We start from the raw sequence: 25,446 nt of genomic DNA, 5'->3' as shown, positions 1-25,446 counted from the left end.
ATTTTAACTCTGCAATTCACAGTAGATTTTCCTCATCCAACACAGAAAATAAACTCTTTTCAAACATGCTAATAACTTTACAGTGTGTGCTTAAAGTACATAGCCTCTTTACATTCTAATCTAGTACCGAGTTAACTGGAGTTTACTAAAGTTTACTTGCTTCTGTTTTCTCCTAATTCTCTTTCTTTTTGTATATTCTAGGTTATGATTCCAATTTCTCTGTATGTATCCATTGAAATAGTTAAAATCTGCCAAGTGTACTTTATTCATCAAGATAAAGATTTATATGATGAAGAAACAGACTCTCAGCTGCAGTGCCGAGCTCTAAATATCACAGAAGACTTAGGTCAGGTGCAGTTTATCTTTTCAGACAAGACTGGGACACTTACTGAAAACAAGATGGTTTTCCGAAGATGCACCGTTTCTGGAATAGAGTATTCCCATGATGATAACGGTGAGCTCATGGTCTTGCTTTCTGTCTAATAGTTGTACTTTGGGCAATCAAAAGTAGTTTAAAAAGTTACTGTAACCTTAAATCAGAAAATAAAAACAAAAGAGATTGCATGTATCCACTCAGCACACTCCATAGTAGCTGTTTTCGGATTAGTATAATTTGATACCTGTGTTCAGCTGACAATGGCAATCTTACCGAAGTGTTCTGTAACATCTACAGTATGCTGTCAGCATCATTAAAGCTTCTGGCTTTTGCTTCTGGTCTAGTAAAGCACTTGAGCACATGGCTAATTTAAGCAAATTGAATAGTGTTGCTGGTATCACAATTGTATTGTGTGTTTGAAGTATAGTATGCAAAATATCAGTTTTAAGCATACAGCCAGATTAGTGTCTGATTGAGTGAAATTATCCTTTTCTGCTGAGAAATAAATGTAAACAAAGCTACTGAATTTTTGTATCAACAAGAAACATAGTCTGATCCAATAGCTTGTTTTATGTTCCCTCTCTCAGATTCTTTTCAGTGCTCCTGTGTGACAGGTGTCTGCATTAAGGTATCTTCACTGCTGTATGAGCACTGCAGTTGAGAGAATGTCCTCAAGTATCAGGTTCTTGAAACACTAAAAAGTCACTCTTTGTCACAAGGGAATGTGAAGGTTGTCATCTTGTGTCATCTCTTCACCCTTTGAAAACTATGAAGTAATTTCCTGTTCTGTGATTTCTTCTGTTTTGCATTATTCTCTAGCATTTTATTGTTATCATTTTTGACATTACAGATCCTAGCTCTTTAAATCACACTCTCTGTGCAGGAAAATATTGTTAGCTACAGTATTGCATTCTTCTTTGAAAAGAAGTATTTTTCTTAATCTACATGACATATAAAGTTCACTGATTAGAAAGATTTCTCAAAGACCATTGCAGAAGTTCAGCTTACAAGTAAGATACAGAATAAGAGAAATGATCAAAATAGACTGGAAAATCTGAAATCTCTCTGCTTTAGAGAGTTCATTGTTAGATTACACGTTGGAAAAAGGTGTTTTGAAGTTTTGAGTTATGCAAGGATTGTTCTTTCTTGTCCTACTTCAACGTAGTACTAGGACCTTACATTTAAGGCACTCTTTTTCAAGAAACTAGGTGTTTGGGTAGTGTTATTATCTCAGAGTTACAGAAAGAAGAAGTTAAACAGGGAGAAGCTGTGACTTCCTACCTCTGTACTGTAGGTAAGAAAGAATTAAGAGCATATTTCTGGACTCCTGATTCTGCTTGTGACATGCTGATTATTCATTCTTTTTTTCTTCTTCCTTGCTATTGATTGTTTGCTTGTTTGTAATGATTTCAGAGTGTATCTTACACGTATTTAACAGAAATCTAAGTTTGCGCATGCTTTCTTCTTTGGTTTCAGGTTACAATATAACTTAATGAAAGCAGAGTGAATTTCACTACAAATGGAATGTGAAATAAATACATAAAATAAAATTATTCTTTTTTCAGTCATTCTTTTCACATATGGCTATGTTTGGGCTTTCTCGTAACTCCAGTCAGTATGAAATTCCTGACAAATGTAATTTTGAAATTGACACAGAATTTATACACAGTATTTTATCCTTTTTTTTCTTCTCTACAGAAAATAGGTCTTTCTCTGTCATTCTATATAGAAATTGTGATAATTTCTATTTGTTTTGTTGCCTGTAATCAGGATCAACAACACAACAAAAATTATTCTTCATTCAAGTATTTTATCTGTTCTCCAGTCTGATTTTCTAACCATCTCTTCTTTTTTCTGCTCTTAAAATGTTCTTGTTTTGATATGTTAAAATGTCTGTCACAGCTCCTTCTGATTTAAGGGAATGCATCAACATTTCATTGCTGTGTGCTTACTTGCAAATGATTTGTCAGCTGCTTTCCTGTGTCTTACACCAGAGTATCTGAATTCCCTTCTGGGGTTTTGGGGCATATGCTATAACTGATGCCATCCTGTGCTGCATCTCAGGTTTTGCTGAAGATTTCATTAATTAGGAAATTGTAAAGTCTTTCACTTGGCAAGTGATCTGAGGCTGCCATATATGCAAGAAAACCAAGTAGAATGCTTATGTCTTTTCTCATCTATTTCAAAGATAATCTGTGTCTTTCTTTGCTTATCATCTGAGTAATTTTTCAAGCATAGTGGTTTGTTACTTGGAATGAAACTCTTGAGTAGCACTGTAGGTTAATAAGTGAATTTAAAATTGTTGTACACGGGTCAAGATTCAAAAGCTGAAGATAACAGATCATTTCCTACTGTAAAAGCAGAGAGCTCAGCATGGAAATAGCATTCTGAGCTCTTTGGCCTGGGTTTGTTATTCTACTGTGGCTGGGTAGTTATTCCAGTTGCTTGACACTTTTCGTGATAGGATCCTGTTTTCAGTTATGGATAGTTTTACAAAACTTTAACTGTTTATTTCAAGTTTTCCATGCCAGATGTTTGCCTCAGGCATGAATTCTGGGTGAGAAATTTCAGTCAGAACAGCTCCATTCAGCCATATCCAAGAACAAGGCTAAGATGTAACACACTTTTTTCCTCATGCTAGGAAGTTCTGGCAAATTTTCCTCTGAAGTCACCTAAAGGCCCTGTATTCTGGGGCTCAGCCATGCACACACACACACACAAGGGGAACGTTATGCCTACAGTGGCAGATAGAGGTCTGAAATGTCCTCACTTTGGAACTTTTATTTTCTGTTGAAGCATTTTTTCTGCAAATCTGGGTCTGCTGCATATCTGTTCATTACTTGATCAACAGATTGTGCATAGCCTTCATGAATTTTCTCTGTGCTGCCTTATAAGCTTTTCTCCCTAAAATTTGTTCACAGTTATGAGCAGTTATCCCATTCTTTTCTGTTCTGCAGGGATTGTTATACTGCATTTGTCGTCATTATATCCAAGTCCCTTCCACTAGGGCACTAAGTAATGCTTGTGACTTTCCTTGTGTTGTTGGTCTTTCTTCTTCCCCATGCGTGCAGTGCACAGTTTGTTTGGGTTCGGAGGCTACTTAACAGGCATATGCTACACTGTGTTAGGTTTGGCATATATGAGGCGGCATGTCTTTTTCTTGAGTGGTGGGAATGCCCTTACTTTCTTGGGAAATTTGTCCCTCAAAGCCATGGGAATTCCCCATGTGCAGGGTGAGCTTTATGATTATGAGGAACAGTTCTGTTTTGCATCGAACAGGGACAGGTTAATCAGGTTTTTCATCACAGAGGCTTATGTGGACGTTATGCAGGGTTAATGCAATTAAATGCTTCTAAAATAAAAACTGAAACCCTGAACAAGACTTAGTACTTTTTTTAGGTAGTATAGGGAACAAGGAGCAGTCTTCATGGATTTGCTGGAGGAAACATTTTTCTCCAGAATTCTCTATTAGGTCTAAGTTTCTTACGAGGCTCATGGTGCTAAGCCCAGGAGTATTGCATTGTTTTAGTCTAGACGAGAGGTGACAAAAACACAAATAATACAGGCCAATAATTGGCGCCAGCTCAGAACAGAATCTCTTGGCCAGCTGGAGGTAGTACAAAGAATTACTCATGAGTACTGCTATGCAAGAGCTTAGCACCAAAGAGGAATCCAGGAACACTTATGAAGACTGTGAGGGAAAGTTTGAGTGTACTGAGCAGCAGTTCCATGTTGCAAGCTCTATCAAATATTTATCATTGTTGAGGTCACCTATAATATTTTGGTGATGGATTATGCACCGACTGAGATCTGTGGGAACTATGGGAATTCACACTTCCCGTTTGGACCCTGTGGAGACTATGTTGATAGGGATGGGATTCTTGTTACCTGATTTTAGATATTTGCATTTAAATAGTCAGGTAGTGGCTTTGCAGTTACTGGAGAAAATGAAACATACATGGGATGTAATTCATCAGACCTGTTTTAGATACCTGTGTTTCTTGTCTAATATGTGCCTATTTCTCTGTGGTTTCGATATATAAATACAGGTGAAGAGAATTACCATATCATATCTGTGTGAGCTGCATTCGTAAATCTGTTCTCTTGTCTTACTCGAAGCTTCTTCTTGATTTGCAGAGTGTTAATTCAGGAGCAGGGTATGTCATGGACTACTCCCAATGGGAGAATGGTTGTCCCATTCATAATGTCTAGGGCATTTATGGAATACGCATTGGCACTTTACTCTGGTTAAATCCCCAAATTATTCTTCCAATCAGTACTTCTTTCTAGTCCAGAAGAATCTTAGCACACAAAAAAAGAGGAATTGTTTCCCTGTATGTAAAATTAAGTGGCCATACACTGGCTCTTTTCTTTAGGCTAGTAGCCAGCTTCTAACAGTTCTTGGAACTGGCCATGCCCCAAGTCTGCCTGCTAATCCCAGACCTAGTAGATGCCCAAAAGCTGACTGTGCATATGATTTAGCTACAGCCAGATGGTCTTGGCCTGACATTTGTCCTAGTTGTTTTCCAAATGCTGAATTAATTGGAGTATGATCTCTTTTTCTAGTTTTAGCCACCCATTGTATGGAACTTTTGACAAAACACAAGCTGAATCTCGACGAATGCAACCACACAAATCTGAAAAATCTGAATGTTTCATTCTTTGCATTCCTCCCCCTTCCTTCCAGTGAATGTGAAAAAAAAATTCAGACAACATAAGAAGAAGAGAAATTTATGGGTATCAAGGCAGATGATGAAAACCACAGTGATTTTCTCTTGCTTAGCAGAGTTTCTTAATCACTAAATCTGAGAAAGAAGGAGTTTGTTACCGCTTTCTGTTTTTTTTCTGAAGATCGGCTATCACCCTCTCTTCATAGGAAAGTGCATTATATTTTAAAAAGTCTCTTTCTTAGTTTGGGGTGCTTTTTTGTAGTGGAACTTTCTTACTCTTTCTGTATGTAGTCAAGAGAACATCAACTGCACATTCCAGCCGCATTGGAGAATTGGGTTTATTAAAAAAAAAAAGCATAAAAATCAGTAAAACCTTTCCCATAGATGTGGCTGTTGCTTCCAAAAGGACTTCTCATCTGCCACCTTTACAATCTGAAAATCTTCAGAAATCAGAGTAGTCCATTTAGGCCTTCCCCAGAAAGATCAAAACCTTTAGCAGAACTGGGTATTTCCTGTACTTGTTTCATGTAGCTTGTGTGTAGTTTCTCTTTACATTTGTTATTGCTTTTTGAAAACTTTTAATTGGTAACCAGTGCCAGCAGATGTTGAACTCACTACTTCGGGAGTGTCCCATTTTAAAACCTAAAGAAGACAGAATAACTGATATTTAGAGATAGGTAATACTTTTTTTCTAAGCATATGCTTACACTCACAATTGCTGTGGAGAATGTGCAGAAAAGTAGAAATAATCTCAATTTCTGAGTGGAGTAAAGAGTTCTTAATGAAGAACTTAAGGTTATTCACTGTAAGCCCCTAGGGATGCCAAGAGGGGAGAGGAAGGAAAATCTAGGTGTTCTCTAATCTCAAAACTTGTCCTCTTAGGGAAGTTCTTGCAAAGTAAATTAAGTTAAGATTATCTTAGCCCACTTGTACAAATTTATAGCATGCTAGCTGCTCGACTGACTCTTTATGTAGACACTAGGGTGCACTTAAAAGTGAAATAAACTTGCACTCGTAAAATAATAAGGAAATAAGATCGTGTGGTGGTGTAAGTACTGCACATCTAGATTTACTTTATGATAGTTCAGTAACAACCTTATTCAGTGGTTTGGGGCAAAGTGGAATTGTCCCATGGGGAAATCAGAGCCCACACACTGACAGCTGAATTATTCTGGTTTAGGGTGTCTGCAGTTTTACTCTGCTTGAAGGGAAATTCTTTGCAGTTTCCTGATCCCACTTTTCTAGTTAGTGGAAGATCTGGTTGTGTGGCAACAGTGTCTCCATCAGCCTGCAAAAGGAATGCCTCATTGTAGAACATAGATAGCATGGAAGGTAAACCCAAAACAAGTAAAAACAAAAAATAATGAAAGAAAAGAGTCTTTAAAATAAAATAATATATCTTCAAATGCGTAGCAGCTACTAGAGAAGTTTTATTTATAACTTACTGTTGTCTTCTGAAAGATGGAAGAGAGTTCATGAAAGAAGTATTAATTTTTTCTTCTTTGTGCTGTAATTATAAGATTAACTTGGCGATAATGAAATTTTTCTTTCATGAATTGCATTGCTGTGTTTCTCAAACTTGTTTGTGTCTTTGTCCTTAATGAAAAACTCTCTGTCAGACAAAGGATCAAGGCCATCAATTTTCAGTGCTGAAACTGAAAAGCATCCCACAGCAATGTGTTTCAGGTTATAATGTTCACAGGAAAAAGTTCAGAATGGGAGAGGGCTGAGTGGGTGGAGAGAACAGCGTGTTCCCAAAGAAGCACACTGTGCACAGCTGAAGTAGTGTGAACCTTAGCCATAACATAATGATTGAACCAAGCTTCATTATTTCTTCAAACTTCTTAATTTTTGCTGCATAATATGTAAGACTGCACTTGAGAAAATGCTGAAAGGTGCTAAGACCTTTTTTTTATTATCTAGCTTACCTTGGTATAAAGTGAAGTAACAGCATTTGTATCAAAAGAATTACATTTGACTTGGTTAAATGAGATTCTAGTCTAGTATCTAATTTCCCTTTTTCTCCTTTTTTACAGTGGCAGGAATAATTAAATAAATGTGCTGCAATGAAAACCTGTATAGAGAGCAAGTTATAGCTAATACTATACAGACTAGAAAGGAACGCGCTATTGGTATCTCACTGATAAAAAAGCTGAGTGCTGCATTAGGAAACAGCTTTTGCTATATTGAATAAAAATATTTTTAGATGCACTGTAAGAAATAAGAAAGAGCAATGAGGAATACAGAGATATGTTATACAGGTATATTGTGCATGAAATGCTTTTTCTGCTCAGCCATTGAGGTTTTATACATGGAATAAAATGATAATCAGCTTAGAGTCTTTGGAGTACTGTATTTCAATATGTGTTTTTGAAGCCGAAACCAAAATTACATACGATTGAAAAAAACATATCCTTTTTAATAAAGACTTTGCTCAGAAGGCAGTTGGACCAACTGGGTAGTATATTTTGCAAAGCTGAAAAGAGTAACTGTAGCCAGTCCTTTCCCTGACAAGGAATATTACCTGTTACAAGATGTGCAGCATTCTGTCAGTCTACCATTCCCAGCATTGCCCAGCATCCACATTGAGGAAGATTTATCCCTGTGGCAAATCCAAGCTTTTCTTATGCTTTTCTTGAGAGAGGCTGAGCACCCACATATCATGCCAACTCTCCTTGAGACTAGGTTTGCTGCTAGGAGCCTTACTGAAGATGAGACACAAGAATGTGCTTCTTATGATTGATTTAAGTCTTAATGTTGGTAAAATGCAGAAAACCTTGCTGGAGTGCCATCTTGAGCAACAGCCCAGGGTTTGCAGCATGTAACTAGAAGCCTGCAGGAGATAATTAAGGCAGCACTTGCACTGTCATGCTGGGCACTGCTCTCCGTTGGTGTCATCCCCCAATGTGCACTTTATCATACCTCCCCAGATGTGCACTCCATCATACCCCCCTAGGTGTGCGCTCCATCACACCTCCCCAGATGTGCACTCCATCATACCTCCCCAGGTGTGTGCTCCATCATACCCCCCCAGGTGTGCGCTCCATCATATCCCCCTAGGTGTGCACTCCTTCATACCTCCCCAGGTGTGTGCTCCATCATACCCCCCTAGGTGTGCACTCCTTCATACCTCCCCAGATATGCACTCCATCATACCCCCCTAGGTATGCGCTCCATCATACCTCCCCAGGTGTGCGCTCCATCATACCTCCCCAGGTGTGCGCTCCATCGCACCTTCCCAGTGCAGAGAAGGACAGGAGTTCTTCAATGTGCCACTCCATTCTGGTACTTGAGGCATCCTCTTGAAGTGACACGCTACAATGTCCACGTGGCTTCTTCCTTCTTCACATGCCTTCCTTTGGAAGGAAACTGGGATGCCTGGGGGGATCAGTGAGCAGCCTGGCTCACATCTTTATTGCAGGCCTGGATCAGTGCTTATGACATGCTGCAGATGACTTTGGGCCCTCAGTGTAGACTCCTTCTCATACAGACAAACCTATGATCAGTTGAATTAAATTCACAGTATAGGGACCTGCACTTCTGTTGGGAAAATGCATAGAGGCTTCCAGAGCAGAAGAAAGTGGGAATTAGTGAACAGGAGTGATGGCACAGGTTAGAATAGTGCTGCCCAAAGCATGCACAACAAGTTGCAGGAAGTAGCCTGTGCAGGTGAAGTGAAGTTTATTTCCTTGCAACTCATTACCATACAACAGAAGGGCCAAGGAGACCAGTGACCTCCCTGTTTGTCTGAGCTGTCTTTTAGATTTTGTCATACAAATCAAAGGACAAGGTAGATACAGAAAGAAGGCGGCAATGGTGCTGTACTCTTCCGTTTGAAGCTGTGTGGTTTAATGAGCAGCTGTCCTCACAGCACTAAATGTGCCGTTGCGCAACATCTTTCCCACCACATAACACAGAGAAGAATGAATCACACCAAATAATTCTAATGAAGAAAACTCCTCAGTCATCCAAAGTTAGTCTACATCAGACTTAGGGCCTGGGCTGCAGGGCTGTATTCAAAGCTATGAGGCAGAAGTGATCTGCAGTGTGCCCTGCAGTCTTTTCCTGTCTCCAAATGCACCGTGGCCTTTTCTACCTCCATACCCTGAATTTTTTTCCAACAGGAGCCAGAATGCAGCACAGGATGTTACATACCTGGGCATGCAGATAAAGCAGCAACCGAGTGAGCATTCACAGCCAGGACTAGGAAGCTCTCCCAGCTCAGACATTTCAGATAGACCCTATACATGTTCCAAATGGAGTTGAAAAACTCTGATTTATGATACTGTACTGATAGAGCTATCATCATATACTGTGTGTGGTCTGATTTCAACTCCTCTGGCTGCTTTCTGGCAGCTAAACAAGTTTGAAAATTACAACGGATGGCGAGGATGACTTTGATCACAAAGCTAGCTATGTTAGAAGTGATCCTGTGCCAAACTCACTATATGTAATGCAAGATTTTTCTCAGGAAATATTTTAGAATAAAAATCTTCATGCACTTTTTTTTTAAAGCCTGAATAATTAAGTTACATGCTAGTGATTTGACATTAGGAAAACCTAATTTGTTACATCAGAGAACTGAAACAAAGCTGAGCCACAAGTATGTAACTTGTACTGTGTATCTGGATAGTGTGGATTATTTTAAGAGTATAATTAAAAGCTTTTCAATGAATGAAGAAATAGATAGATATGTTAGAGTGGCATGTGCTTGCCTAATAAATAACCCAGGCTATTAAAAGCCCATCATCTTTAGGAATGGAAAAATATGTCGAACATCAGTTAGAGCTAAACAGAGCCTGTCATTAGAGGGACTGGGTTCCACGACTGTTACACATCTTTCTGTTTCCTTTTTGACTTCTGGATATCAAACTGCCAGGGTTGGTTTCTAACATTAATTGTTGTAGTTGGATTCTTGACTGGGGAAACATTCATCTAAGATGTGTAATTTGAAAAAACTCTTTCATTCTGTGCCCACTAGGTATTGCTCACTGCAGCAAATTGTGATAGAAAGAAGTGTTGTAGCAGGTGAGGGATCCCTGGTTTTGTTATTGCTTTGTCCTGCCTATCATGCTGCTCAGAGAGGAAGGGACAGACTTCAGGGTGGTTTTAGCACTAGGCTAGAAGTCAAGAATGTGAGTTAATGACTCCACTCTGCAGCAGATGGTCATGACCTTAAACAAGGCCTTTACTTTGTACCTCATCTCTGTGTATAAAATAAGGGCAATAGTGCTCTGTAGGTATGTTTTTCTGAGGACAATTCAGATGTCAGTTAACTGCTGCTGGGTAGATGCAACGTTTTTGCTGGAAAATACTTTCTGTGACATTTCCATATTCTGTTGGAAAGGACAAGAAAAAATTCGGGATTGTTTATTTCCTTCTCAGGCTGCAAATGGAGACCAAATTATTTGGTTGATTTCATGAGACTGAGCTGTGGAGTAGTCTTCAGGAATGCAGTGGGTTACCCCAGAGTCTAACTGCCTTTCAGAGAGAGTGTGGTGATGAGGGAGGCAGTGCATTGCATTGCATTTCTAATTACGTTATCTACATCCTCCGTGAGATACCACCATTCAATTAAGACTAGACTTTGTTATCCCCAATAATGGGATCATTGATTCTTACTGTGAAAGCACAGTATAATATTAAAACTAGATCACTTGTGTGCCTCTCCATCTTTCTCAGCCACGTTTAACATGCGCAACATTTCTCCCTCTGTATTTTTACTGATAGCCAAACGCTTAGCGATGTACCAAGAACCTGATTCTGAGGAAGACGAGGCAGCCCCGAAAGGAGGAACTCTATCCCAGCGTGATAGTATCTGCAGCCATCAGAGCGTCAAAGTAATCCACAGAAGCCAGAGCACCAAAACCCACCGGCGCACGGGTAGCAGAGCTGAAGCAAAAAGAGCAAGCATACTCTCGAAGCACACTGCATTCAGCAGCCCAATGGTAAGTCATGAGGACTAAATGTACTGTGTCCTGTGTCTTTTGATAAACAATGTCCTGAAAAGGGAAAGGTAAAGAAATCTGTAGCACATCGTGTACCTCTTACAGACTTCATCTCGGCATTTTTTCTTCTGTAGTCACAGCTGTTTGTACAAAAACAATCAACAAGTGTTGGCATAGCTCTTATCTAAATATCCCTTCCCTTTCTCTACAGAAGCTAAGAGTGGCATAAAGTTTGAGGTCAAGGATTCTGATTGCTCTGTGTAAGCCTCTTCTTTTCTCTTTTGTCAGAGGATTTTGAAACTAACAAGTGCTGGGCTGGCCACCATGTGTACAATTCTTAGACACAGCTGACATATACCATAGTATAATTATTAGTGTGATTCAGGAGTATCAGTGGATTGCATGTATTGCATTTTAAAAAAAAGAAAAACCTTTACATTTCGAAATGTTGGTGAATTTATGTCCTTACAACTTTGCTTTGGTTAATTTATTTTATGGTATTGTAATTCTGTGGAAGTTTTTGCATGAGCTGAATGGTAATGAGACAGCAGAGAAGCCAAGTCTTGTCTATCTAGAGATTTTGCATTGTTGCACTATTGACACAAATTCACCCTCAAAACAAAATACAAATATAGATGCAGAAAGATGCTGTTTGCACTGGTGGAACTTTTTTATTTCAGTCAAGAGTAAGCTCTTTTGGTACAGCTCGAAGTTGCACTTTTTACACACGGGGTTATGCAGTTGATCAGAATCATCAGCTGCTGAGCATCAGCAGATAAAATTCTGCTGAAGAAAGAGCCTTATGTCAGTTTATCTTTTAATCTTTTATAAACCTGCATTCTGCTATCTTAAGAAATACCAGGGTTTGCTCTGACAAGAAATAGATTAAATAAGTGGAAAGCACTGATGAAATAGAGTAGAAAATGTTCTGTGTTTCAGTGTAAAAAAGCACATGAATTACTCTCATGGAGTGGATGGTTGTTGTTCTCTAACAACCCAAGACGGTTTCATTTTATCCTGCTGATATAACACAGAGCTATGAATGTCATTGCTGTCTAATTTTACTGCTCTCTTGGTCTGAGTAGTGTACCACCCTTTAGTAATAGCTAATAAATGTATTGAATTAGACTGGAGAGAGGGAAGAATATTCTCCTATCTACTACGCTCAAAGTAGGTGAATATTGCTGCTATAATTATCTGTAGTGAAAAAGTTGACAATGCGGTTACTCACACTCCCATTTCTATCAGAATGGTCATTGTTAACTGTTTATTGTCTAGAATGGGTGCCTCACAGTCCTCCCCACCTCCACTCTCTGGTGTAAGGCCACCATGAAACTCTTGACATTGGCACGGCTTTAGATGCTTCAATGCTTGATGCTTGTTGCTGCTTTCGAAATTTGCAGAATCACAGATAGTAATCACTGCTTTTTATTACTAGGAGAAGGATATCACACCTGACCCTAGTTTGTTAGAAAAGGTGAATGAATGTGCAAAGCATCTGGAGGTCATGAGGAGCCATGAACAGCCATTATCTCATCTGAGTCCAGAACTGTGTGACATTTTTGACTTCTTCATCGCTTTGACTATATGTAATACAGTTGTGGTAACTGCACCAAATCAGCCCCGACAGAAGGTGGGTTAAAGAAGCAGCGAAACAGAGTTTAAGCCTCTTTTGCATTTATGCTAATTTATCTTGTAAATTGAGGAAATTATAACCTCCTGTTCTAGAGTGAAACAAATAGAGCGAGTTGTGAGACAACTCTTAGAACCGCTATGTGAATGAGCAGGTTAGTTAAGCATTGGTTAAATGAAGGATGTCAGCTTACCTGCAAGGTAAGATATGCTTTCATCTGCAATTTCAAGATACTTCTGAAACTTCCCCACTTTATTGTACTCTAACTTATTCACTTAATAAATGTAAGTATGTGTGGAAACTAATTTGTAAATGTGCAAGACATCTCAGAGAACAGTATAAGCTGTCTGTGAATACTTTGTATGTATGGTTTAAATTAAGAGACGGCTGAGACATTTTTTAAAAGTTTAAAAAGAGAATATACTTGAAATTCATTATTTAAAACTTTCAAATTATGTAAAAGATTCGTCTTAAGCTGATTATGAGAAATAATAATTACTGTTTAAATTGGCTTAAACCAGTGTCATTCATGAATGAGAATTTCAGAAACGCAATCCCAAGATGATCTGTAAGACAAAAATATAATGGAAGGTAATATTAAAGCTAACTAGCTGCTGGAATTTCCATTCTGGAGAAAATTCTGAGAGTTGTTTCTGTTCCAGATTGGAATAAAAAGTGAGCTAGTCTGCAAAATGACATGTTTTTGTGCCAGGGAAACATTTGGAGAATGCTCAGTTCTGCTGTTTCAGGAATGCTACACTGTTATACAACAATTTAATATATATTACTCTGACTGTGCTATTACTATTAATAACACTGTATCTGTAAAAAAGATTTAAGTAAGTGGAGATGAGTGATAAAACTGAAGCAAATTGCTTTGATGCTAAAAGAGAAGACAGCGGAAATTATGTTCATACTGAGAATGTTGTCGACGTTGCCATATTCTCATAATACTTTTCTGATACCACATTTCTCAATAGAAAACTCTTTCACTAACTTTTTATTTTACTACCTTCACTGGATATGCACAAAGAATGCAATGTTTCTTGCTAACAATAGGTTTTAGTGTGCACTGGTGGTGGTGGTGCAACACTGACAGTCTCTCTATTAGTCATATCTGAGGAGGTAAAAGAAGAGAAAATGTTCTTAATATAAACATATGTGCTTTGACACAGAGGGGCATTTCTGAAGTTCTAGTAAGTTTTTTTGCCACTAAGTCAATTTTGTCCTTTTACTTTCCTTCCTCAAGTTACAAGCACCATTACTTTTTGTTCTCAAAGAAATTTTCCTCTTTAGTTGAAGCTGCTTAGACTGAATAACAGTGTCAGAATTCTTGCACAGCTTTTCTGTGCTTTTTGTTTTTTTATTAATTGGTTTGTTTTTTACTTCTCAAGGTTAGAGATCGATTTGAACTAAAATCTCCGGTAAAAACCATAGAAGACTTCATCCGAAGATTCACTCCAAGTCGTTTGACCTCTGGATCTAGCAGCAGCAGTTCATCTAGTCTAGCTACAAGCAAATCAGTGCATAGGTTTGGTTTAAGTGTGCTTTCATCTTCATCTACGGATAGCACTTTATTGAAACTGGAAGAGAAGCTGGCATACTCTGCACAGATGAACAACAATGGCTACAGCTCCCAGCAAGGCCGCACAGCTGTGGGGAGCGGGCCCGAGGAAGGAGAACTCCGTTACGAAGCAGAGAGTCCAGATGAAGCTGCCCTCGTCTATGCAGCAAGGGCATATAACTGTTCTCTGGTTGGAAGGCTGTCTGACCAGGTATCAGTGGAGCTACCTCACCTGGGAACATTAAGCTTTGAAGTACTGCATACGCTGGGCTTCGATTCCATCAGGAAGAGGATGTCAGTAGTCGTCAGACATCCTCTCACAGATGAAATAAATGTTTACACTAAAGGAGCAGATTCCGTTATTATGGATCTTCTTCTACCCTGCTCTTCAGGTACACCTCTTACTTACCATTGTGGGAGTGGGGGTAGGAAGGAGGCAATTCTAGTTAACTGCTGAAAAACTCATGATATCTTATTGCCTACTCTAGAAGTAGACCTGCCTGCTTTTGTTGTGAATGGGAGAATTGCCTGCTCTCTTCTTTTACAGTACTTCATTACTATAGCAAATTTTCTGTAACAAATTGCTGGTTTCTCACCTTACAAGAAGGAGTTAAATTAACTTCTGTACAAGATCTTCTACTAGCAAACTTTATTTTGATGGAATTTCTTGAAACTCTTCCAAAGCAATTTACATTTCTTCAGGAGAGGCTGCCTCGCAGTACTCGGCTATTCGAGTGTTTTGTGTGAAACCAGAGCACTTGCTATGCAGCTGCCCTCTCTGTTTCACTTGTGAATCTTTACGTCCTTTTGCAGCAATATGTTTGCATAAATCAGCACTTTTATGTTGGTTTGCCTGTGATGCTAAAGGGCACTGTGAATCAATCAGCCATCAAAACAAAAAGTTTGTGGCAAAAGGAGAGATGCTGTTCACATGAGAAATCTTGGCTTCAAATATGGAGTTGACTAGCAGGGAATAGACATGTAGCTATAAACATGGAGTACTTCCCTAAAGCACAGAGAACTTCTCCAGCACCTGGATGTCACGTGAAACAGGCAAAACTTTAAATAGCTGCTAATTGTAATCAGTTGGATTCAAGAAGAACCATCAGAAGTTAGAGGAGACACACGGGTTTGCATCAGTTTGTATCTAATTTACTGTATTTTCAACACTGAATTTCATCCAGTGTTGAAAGGAGTTACCCTAGTATGAATTAACAGAGCCCAAAAGTGCTAGAGGTACTTCCCCTGTCTCAGTAATGCATTGACTTTGTGGTTACTTTGACATTAGTTGGAGTAAACAATTGTGAAAGGCTTACACTGTGTAATTTTAGTTTAATGAAATACAGAGAAATGTTGGCATTAGTTTTCTCTTTACAGCCATATAAATCAAAGCTGAGCCAAAGAAATTAAGAACAACTTGTCCTTAACTAACAACAAAGTATTCATGAATAATTTTCTGGTAAAGATCTGATATCACAGAAGGTACATATAGCATCTGTGGAAACTTGTTTCCCTCCAAAGTACTAACAGAGAATTTGTAGTACTGAGAATTTCTAATAACATACCTAGCAAATAATGTTTGGAAATGAGTTCTTGGAATGAGAACTGAACGTTAAAAAGAAAATGCATTGTTATTTTATGCCAAGTCTCAAAACTTTTGTCACCATATCACAGACTGTTTGCAGCTGCTGTGTCCGTTCACAGTAGACTCAATGGATTGAGGAATTTTCAGACAAATTTGGGGCAGATCTAGGACCCACCTGGGTAAAACCAACAAGGCCAGTTAGAAACCAAGCAACAGCACTACCAAAGTTGGTGTGTGTCAGAGGAGGGGCAGCAAAATTCCTGAAGACTGGTGCTGGCAGTGAGCAGATTCTGTAGCTGGGCAGATGCAACAATTCCATCGTCTTTACAGGCAAGCAAATCGAATGTGACTTTGAAATGGTACCCTTTTTTTTTTTAAGTTTTTTAGCCCAAATTGAACTATGAGTTTTATTATATTTTGCTTTTGCAAGCAATGTAAAGTGCAGCCACTAGAACCTCATAAGCAGTTTCCCTTGTTTTCTAGCTCTCTAAGCCACTACTGGCTTCAGTAACTCTGTACATTTCAGCAGATCTGAAAAATATTTGACATTTCTCTTGAGCAGCTTCACTGCTGGAACTGAATTTACAATCTCTGCCTGCAGTATCCTGATGTCAGTGGATATGTTGTCAATTCCTGAGGGAACAGGAACTTTCTTCCATTGCAGGGAGATATTCCCCAGGTAGAGGAAGCCTCAGAAGATTTATGCTGTGGCTGTTCTCTCTATTGCAGGATCTGTCTGTGATCTTGTCCTGTTCTCTGGTGATGGTGGAGCGTGAGTGTGAGAGGAGATGTAATGCTACAAGAATTCAGGCATTTATCATTTCGAGGGATTGATCAATAAGTGACTCAATGTGCCAGTTAATCCCAGAGCTTGCTTTTTGCTATCTTAATGCCTCAGGGACATGTAAATTTTACACCAGACAAATGTTCATCTTGAAACTTTGTGGTATTTTGTGCTCTTAATCTGAAAGACCAAGGCAACAGTGTGTTCCTAATCACCCAACTCTAACATCACATTGTGTGAGTGGGCTCTTTAAGACACAAAGGTCCTGTTTGTTTGGGAGGAAGAGCACTTTAAAATAAAACATGAGTAACAGCCAGAAGCAAATGTGTTATGTTGTAGCTTCAGCTATGTCTTACAGAAAATCAGAAATCACAGTGAGCTTTAAAACTTACAGAGGTTCTGAATTTACTCCATTTGTTATGCCTGTGTATGTCTAGTTGAGACTGTAAAACCTGATGTTTTCTGAAAGTATACAAATATTTCCAAAAGCCTTTAAATGATTCCCAAGAGTGTATTGTTTTTACTTTATCTCAAGAGTCACCATGTTCATAAATAAGAAAGTTACTGTCTGAGTCAATAACCAGCTCGCGCAGGAACTGTGAACATAAGTCATTGAGAAAACAATGACTGGGCTGGCTTTCTGCAGCTCATGATTATGGAAGGAAGTGAAGCAAGCAGAACAGCACTAGCCCTGTCTCGTTCTTCTGGAGAAGACTTATTTGCTGGTTTTCACTCCCGTGGTGCATGGGGTCACACTGCTCAGCATAGGCACTGCATCCCAGCTAGAAACACTCTCCACAACTGGGTTTTGTCTGCAAGAGATTCATTCCCCAATTTTAACTTCTGAGCACAAGATTATTCTCAGGGTGAGACTGATGAGTCACATGAAGACCTCAAAGGGTATTAGATATGCTGGTGGAGGAGGGACATGCAGTCGTCCACACTGGAATTGAGAATTTGCGCAGAAACTGGTGTGCACATCTCTGCTTGTGGAGAATTATGGTCTGTGTTCATTGAGGGTGGTATAAGCATTTGACATTGTGATCACTACATTAGTGCCCAGTGCTACTCAGACAGCAGCACTTAAAGTGATAGAAAGGTCTTTTGGTGTTTTTAAGAAGTTATTCAAGTTTGCGCTATTTGAAAATCAGTGGGTGACTGAAATAGCCACTCCCATAAGACAGTTTAATGTGAGATATGCATGAAATGTGGCATTTGACTCTAGAATAATAATGTATCACAATAAATTAGGAAGAGTGCTTACCTACTCTATTCTTCTGAAGTTAAAAATGCTGACTCACTAATTCAAGAATCCTACAAGAAGGTTTGCTGCAGTACTTCTCTCAGAAATAAATTTCTCATATTACACAGCCAAGTCACATATGCCAAAAAGATTATCAAGCACAAAAAGTAAAGAATCTAAATGAAACTGTGTTAGGTTGTCACTTTAGTATGTGCACATTTCCAGCTTACGTTGCAGCTGAATCTTGTTGTGAGCTGGTTTAATAGCTTCTGAAGGAACCTCACGGTGTGTGTGTTGGAGCCACAAGCTATAGTGTAAGAAAGGGCTTTCCAGGTGTACATAATATTTGTAGGGATGTTCTTCTGCAATAATGTACCTATATTGGCATTTTGAGAAAATCTGCAATGATAGCATAGGTAGCATTAATAGACAGATGGGCAGGCACACCGGAATAGCCCTACCAGTATTCACCACATGGCCTTAATCAGAGATAGAGCTAAAAGGAAGGAATGCTTGAAACACCACAGTCTTTGTGGAGTCCCTTGGGAACAACAGGGTATGTAGACTCCCAGCTTTACAGACATGGAGAGGATAGGACAGTCTTTAAAGGTGAGAAAATATCTATATAGTGACTAAAAAGTGCTGATACATGGTTGAGACAACAGGAACAAAACTCAGAATATTGGGATTCTGGGTTTCCAGCTCCTTCCTTTCTGCAGCATCAACACTTGTACACGTCTGTGCTCGAGCCTCTGAACTCCCAGTTTGACACAGTGCTGCTATATAAATATGAAAGTGCTGAATGCTCTGTAAGTTTATAGACAGACTGATAGCTGTGTATATACACGGTCACACATAGCAAGATCTAATAGGGTATGACTGCACACTGGGAAAATGAGCACCAAAAAGTATAAACAGTAAGATACTTGTGTCGTCTAATTTAGATATCTGTATTAAGTGCTTCATTAAGGGTATTGTGTCCATATGTTCTCAGTAAAGCCAGTTGAGAGAGATGAGCACATCCAATGGGGAGCTGAGATCATATGTAGAGCATATGCAGTCTTCAGGTGATGCTCAGACTTCTGGTGATGAGTGGTTACACTCACAGATGACTCTGTGACTGGTTACCGTGCAAGTACCAGTAACACAAATACTGCATTAAGCAAGAGCTCCAATTACAAAATTTTAATCCTGAAATGATTCTACGTCCCCAAAAAGCATGCAGACTTTGGAAAAAAAAAATATGACATCAGGGACTAGGAAAACCTATCAGAAGGTACTGGTCATTCTCACTCGATGATTGCAATCTAAAAACTTACCAGCTTGAACATTTACTTAAGTGCTAATCCTGCAATTTATATTATTTAAGATTGCTACTACAGTATGTTGTACATGGACCTGTCTTGATCCTAGATGAAAAAAAAGATGCATGTCACCTGTTTTTAGCTTGTGAAGAAATCATTTGAGGTAATGAAATGGAAAAAAAATGGGTTACCGTCATATTCATTACTCTTTTGATGACAGTGGGAGCACATTGAACCAATCCCAGCTAAAGAGAGAAAAGGAACAGATGGTTAGTCCTGATTTTGAGTTCTTACACGTGCCTTTAAGTGAATTACAAAGCCAAGTGGAAGTTTTGCTGCTGCATTTAAGGTAGAAGCTGTCTGTGAGATCTCTACAAGTGTAAATTATCTTCTAAATTAAATTGCAGTTATACCCAGAACTTGCATTGACTCAGGCCAATAGGTAGTGTCAGTACAGCAGTAACAGAAGTTCCTTCATGTTCTTGGATATACAAAACAGAGCACAATTTCTGGTTCTTTTGAGATATTAACCTTGATGGAAAACTAAGGACTCTTTTTCAGTGTCATTTTTCTATACATGATGAGGTGTGGAAAAGCATTTGCAAGTAGTGTATTTGAAATCATACTTCTCTTACTGGCATTATAGTTTGCTGTGAAGATTATAATGATTTCTTAAAGGACTCAGGCCAAACAGATACTTAAGGAATGAGAAAAAGGTATTTCTAACATACATTCGCAATGGCTTTTGAAGACAGAAGACAGAAAAGATAGAATAAAAAGACAAGTTTTTTTTTCTAAATGGAATGTTTTACTTGAGTTTCCCAGGAGACAGCAGCAGCTCTTTAAAAGTATCAGTTATAAAGTGCCAGTACAGTGAGTACTGTAGAGGAGTTTTTTTCTCTGAGGCCATTCAGCTGCTGTTGTTTTTCAATCACTAATTTCTTTTTTTATTCTTATCTAGATGACCCTCGGGGCAAACATCAAAAAAAAATCCAAAGCAAGACCCAGAATTACCTTAATCTCTATGCTGTAGATGGGCTGCGGACCCTCTGCATTGCAAAAAGAGTAAGTAAATGCAGATTCTGAGTTTGCTTTTAAGGAGAGTCTTGACAAGGATTACTGAAGGCATTTATTAATTTATTCTTCTCGATTCATAACTTCTTTCTCATTTTATTCAGCAAAGTATGAACGCCTCTGTATCACATTGACTGTGCCCTCACATGCTCTTTCTAATAGGTTCTCAGCAAGGAAGAGTATGCCTGTTGGTTAAAAAGTCATTTAGAAGCAGAATCCTCTATTGAAAATCGTGAAGAACTTCTGTTTCAGTCAGCACTGCGGATAGAGAAGAATCTGCATCTGCTAGGTAATGAAATGAGAGCTGGACGTGCAATTAAAATGTGCTAAAAATTCTGAAAGCTTGGCTATGAAATCCGTTCATTCCCTTAAATGGTTTCTGACAGTACAGAAATTGGCTTCTTTTGGACTTTGTCATGGCTGTCGTGTGCTGCACCACAAAGGGATGGGATATCATTAACATAACAGTCATATCCTGTTTTCCTTGCTCCTGCCATCATTTTATCACTAGAAAAATGAGTGGAGCAATACCATCCCACCAGGGATGAATTTGACACAATATCATAAATGGCAACTGCTGCTCTAAACAGGAGGAGAACTTGGCCCAACCTATCTACAGAATTTCATTAGTTTAATGCCACTTCAACATGTCAGAGACTTCCATGTCTCCAGGGGCACCAGGGACTCATAGACTGCATCTGTGAGAGGCATCAGCTCTCATATACATCAGGTTCAGCTCATGTACTCAGGGCCTGTGTATTCTGTAGAAGGGGATCGCAGTACTTCATAATGATGCAGTTAAAATCAGTGTATACAAAATGTATTCCAGGGACTAAGTCATAATTTTCCTCTGCTGAGTTGAGATGTTGAAAGCACTGAGATTCTAAAATGTATATAAGCATCCAACTGCTTTCTCTGGCAAAGAAACTGGGACAGCCATAACACTGTTGGAGATAACAACCTTCACTAATTGCCAACATGCCTATCTCTGGGAGATGAAGCCCACCTAACCCAACTTTGATCTACTACAGACTCCCCATATAACCAGTGGAGAGACAAAAAAAGAAAGTGCAGTTCATTAGGTCTGTCTTAGATACCCGCTTTAGGATTAGATGAATCACGGCCTTGAAGTCTCTCCTGTGACTTAAAGGAAAGCATGAGGTGACTAATGCGGACCACATTAATCAGCAAGATCCCACTGTGGTTGTGCCTGTTGGCCCTGGCTGGACTGCCAGACAAATAAGTGAGCTCTAGCCAGAAATAAACTACCCATTCAGTCATTCCCCAAGAACCCCATACTGTGGTTTGTATCTTGCAGTGATCAGTTATGGGTAGGTTGTGGAAATAAAAAAGTGAGTCTGGAAAAGTAATATCTTTTCATTTGTACATTGTTTGGCTAAAAATAGCTTTCCCAACATTGCCCTAAGAATGTTTGCACCTACATGACTGGTGCTCAGACTTCTATTGCTAAAATGTTTTTTTAAAGGAACAACCATAGGAATAACAAATAGATGGGAAAAGTTTGTTTTGTTTTTCTTCTTGTCCCAGGCATTGCATGTCTGTCACCTCCCCATTCTTTAGTAGGGAGAACCTACATTTCCTGACATTGAAGCCTGTCTGAAGCTCAGTGGACCACTGATGTATCAGTGGTGACAATGAATTTGGTCCTGAGCAGCTTTTGCTCCATTATGTGAAAATCTTGTCTCTGTCAATTGATTTATGAAAGCATAGGAAAGATACTCAGTCTCTTATAAACAGGTAGACAGATACATTGAAAGCATGAAAAAGCCACATTTTACTTTCATACCATGGCCAACTGATTTACGATTTATTCTCCTATATCTCATTTGGCAACCAGTGTCTTTCTGCAAGAGCAAAGAGCAGCAGCAAGGCAAGAAAAGGTTTATGTCTTCAACCTAATGTGCTGTTGCCAAGCTGCAGTTCTGCTGTCATTCCCCTCCAAGAGGGAGAAAGCTCTAGTCACCCAGCCTCTGCTAGTTGAGGACAGGCAGTTAAGACCCTTAAGAACTAAAATGATCTAGAAGCAACAGTATCTTCTCTAGCAACATTCAAAAGAAATAGGGAAGATGCAGAGCAGAGACATACCAGCCTTGTGAACTTCTGAGACTAGAAGTGGCATTAGATTGCTTTTGAAGTTTTGAATTCTGGATTTGTCGTTAGCTGTTGACACAGATGTGTACCCCATGCACTTTCTGCTCCTCTCCCTCGATACCCCAAAAAAGCTTTCTGAATCTTGCAACCATGGGTAGTTTAGCTATTTCCCAATAAAAGTGACTGCTGGGTTGTTTTAAAAAAATCCAAGCTTACAATTTGAAGTGAACCCTAAGTGTTCATTCAATGTGGAATATTTTGCTTTTTCTGTGTGCTTAGGTGCAACTGGCATTGAAGACCGTTTACAGGATGGTGTTCCAGAAACTATTGCAAACTTGCGCAAAGCTGGGTTGCAGATTTGGGTTCTTACTGGAGACAAGCAAGAAACGGCTGTTAATATTGCATATGCCTGCAAGCTGCTAGATCACGATGAAGAAATCATCACTTTGAATGCTGAATCACCAGTAAGCAGATCCAATACACAAGCTTACTTCTGAACTAGCTTTGCTTTATTTTCAACTTGTACAATTTAAAGTTTGATGGCTTTTTTTTCCTTTCCCTCTTTTTTTTCTTCTTTTCCTGCTTCAACCGTAATTTTCAGGTAGGACATGTCTTTGAATACTTTTCAGTGATTCATGCTTCTACGTCATAGTGTCATGTATCATAAACTTACTGAAGACATGTAACTGTGTGTAGTTGGCTCCACTGTGAATGAAAATATGCTGTAGCAGCATAAATGCCTGCCTTTGGTATGCATTCTCCAAACATTCTTAGTTTTGCTTATTGACTCTATTGGGTCTCCAGAAGCAACCTGTTATTAAACTCGTGTTGAAGAAGAAAACAAATGATTACCTATTGAGAATTTGTGCTTTATTTTACACCACTGAAATGTATTTAGATAACTCAGTCATTCATGTTTTCTCAGGTGGCTTTTTCTCTGGAGATAGAAGCAATACTTAAATTTCGATGCTAACACTGAGAGTCAGAAAACCACACCTACAGTAATGCCTTGCTTCCTAACAGACCTTTTCTAGTTCTTCTGAATTACTGATCTTTCCTCTGCTCAACCTGGTACAAGCAGACAATCACAAAGAGTTTACTGATACAGTCTAACATGCAAGGAACCAGACTGATAGTGCTATAGTCCTTTAATGGGGTGATAAAATTGGACTTCATGTCAGCAGAGGAGAGGTAGGCCAGCAGTATCCAGCTCCAATTTCTTTCAAAAAGGAAGAAAAGATAACAGCATTTTCCATTCTTGAGTGTATCAACTGAACTGGTAAATTGATTTTCCATGATCTTTCTTTTTTTGTCATACTTTGCTGTAAGACCAATAGCATGTCATTGTAAATGTTCATATATTCTCAATAGCATCTTTTAGTTGAGTATGGCTAAGAGAGAAAATTCAGCTTAAATAACCTTTAATTGGCCTTTAACAATGCATATCTATTTGATCTTAGTTGTACGCATGGTGATCATCACCACACTTACCTTGGTACTGATAGTGATTATCCCATCTCCCAACACTGTTATTCTGAGAAGGAGCTAAAAACAATTAAGTTTACTCTACAATACTGCATGTTAAACAGAAATTAGATTTTAAGCCTTTTGAGTCCTAATTGCTGTCATATCTTCTGGAAGAATCATGTGTTTAGAGTGAATAGAAAAGAAGATTATTAGAAATTAAAACTTTTAACAGTGCAGCAAATATAGCATATTGTCCATATTCCTTATGCCTAAATATACAGCAAACACAATGTTTTGAATACATGTTCTTTTCTCTCAAGCATATTTATTTTGAATTTTTTTTTCAGGAGACATGTGCTGTCTTGCTGGAACAGTGTCTGCAATGCATAGAGTCTAAATTTTCAAACAACACAATAGACGAAGCTACTGGAAACATGACTGTTGGGTTCACCCCTCTCTATCCACCCTCTTCCTCTGTGCTTTCCAGCTTGGGCCTAGTGATTGATGGAAGGACTCTAGCTTATGCCCTGGAACCTACACTAGAAGATAAATTTCTTGCACTAGCCAGGCGATGCCGTTCAGTACTGTGTTGTCGCTCTACTCCAATCCAAAAGAGCATGGTGGTGAAACTAGTCAGAGACAAACTCAAAGCAATGACCTTGGCAATAGGTAAATACCTCAGTTTAAACTAGCCTGCCTTGATGTATACTGTGCCTTACAACTCAAATAGCCTTCCAATTTTGTCTGGAAATGTGTCAGACAATTCTAACATATTTTCTCTAACGTATTTATTCAAATCCAAGATAGAACTCTGGAGTAGTATTTGAGATTTCTCTCTACAGAAATTGGGTAATCAGTACACAGGTAGGCTATGAGATGTTGGCATGTCCGAACACAGCTGTGAAGAACTGGGTTAGTTGTTGCCGCACAGAACACTGTTTTGCAATTATTTTATTACACAGAACAAAATTGTGCTCAGTGTTGTTTCATCCAATCATGTTTAAATTCAAAGATCTGCATTTTTAATCACAACTAGGCTATACAGCATAGGATATGAGTTGGCCTTGTACATATAGAGAATGGATGAATGATTGGCACTGTACCAGTGCTTACATTTCTTTCCAGTGGATCACTCGGTGAAGGAGAAATTTTGTCAGTCACCCTGTTTTAAATCTGGCAGGATCTTCCATGTTTCTATGATTTTTACATAAGAAAAGCTGGCATGAGCCAGCACTGTGCCCTTGTGGCCAAGAAGGCCAATGGCATCCTGGGGTGTATCAGGAGGGGGGTGGTGAGTAGGTCGAGAGAGGTTCTCCTCCCCCTCTACTCTGCCCTGGTGAGACCGCATCTGGAATATTGTGTCCAGTTCTGGGCCCCTCAGATCAAGAAGGACAGGGAACTGCTGGAGAGAGTCCAGCGTAGGGCTACAAAGATGATCAAGGGAGTGGAGCATCTCCCTTATGAGGAGCGGCTGAGGGAGCTGGGTCTCTTTAGTTTGCAGAAGAGGAGACTGAGGGGAGACCTCATTAATGTTTATAAGTATTTAAAGGGTGAGTGTCATGAGGATGGAGCCAGGCTCTTCTCAGTGACAAACAATGATAAGACAAGGGGTAACGGACACAAGCTGGAACACAGGAGGTTCCACTTCAATTTGAGAAGAAACTTCTTCTCAGTGAGGGTAACAGA

At 39.1% G+C, this 25,446-nt stretch overlaps 1 protein-coding gene across 1 annotated transcript in view; it reads left to right on the top strand.

The window, feature by feature from the left end:
* The window catches only part of ATP10A (ATPase, class V, type 10A), a gene marked incomplete at its 5' end in the record, with an annotated part of 44,563 nt that overhangs the window by 4,730 nt on the left and 14,387 nt on the right, over positions 1-25,446 (top strand). Inside the window, 8 exons of the mRNA XM_010182687.1 lie at positions 202-454; positions 10,777-10,994; positions 12,433-12,627; positions 14,022-14,583; positions 20,069-20,172; positions 20,344-20,470; positions 22,573-22,757; positions 24,108-24,429. Of these exons, the coding sequence (XP_010180989.1) occupies positions 202-454; positions 10,777-10,994; positions 12,433-12,627; positions 14,022-14,583; positions 20,069-20,172; positions 20,344-20,470; positions 22,573-22,757; positions 24,108-24,429 (1,966 nt within the window). The remainder of the gene's footprint in view (positions 1-201; positions 455-10,776; positions 10,995-12,432; positions 12,628-14,021; positions 14,584-20,068; positions 20,173-20,343; positions 20,471-22,572; positions 22,758-24,107; positions 24,430-25,446) is intronic.

This window comes from Mesitornis unicolor, unplaced genomic scaffold (genome assembly GCF_000695765.1).
Source record: "Mesitornis unicolor isolate BGI_N332 unplaced genomic scaffold, ASM69576v1 scaffold1464, whole genome shotgun sequence".
Classification (NCBI taxonomy): Eukaryota; Metazoa; Chordata; class Aves; order Mesitornithiformes; family Mesitornithidae; genus Mesitornis; species Mesitornis unicolor.
This window is presented reverse-complemented; position numbering and strand designations above follow the sequence as displayed.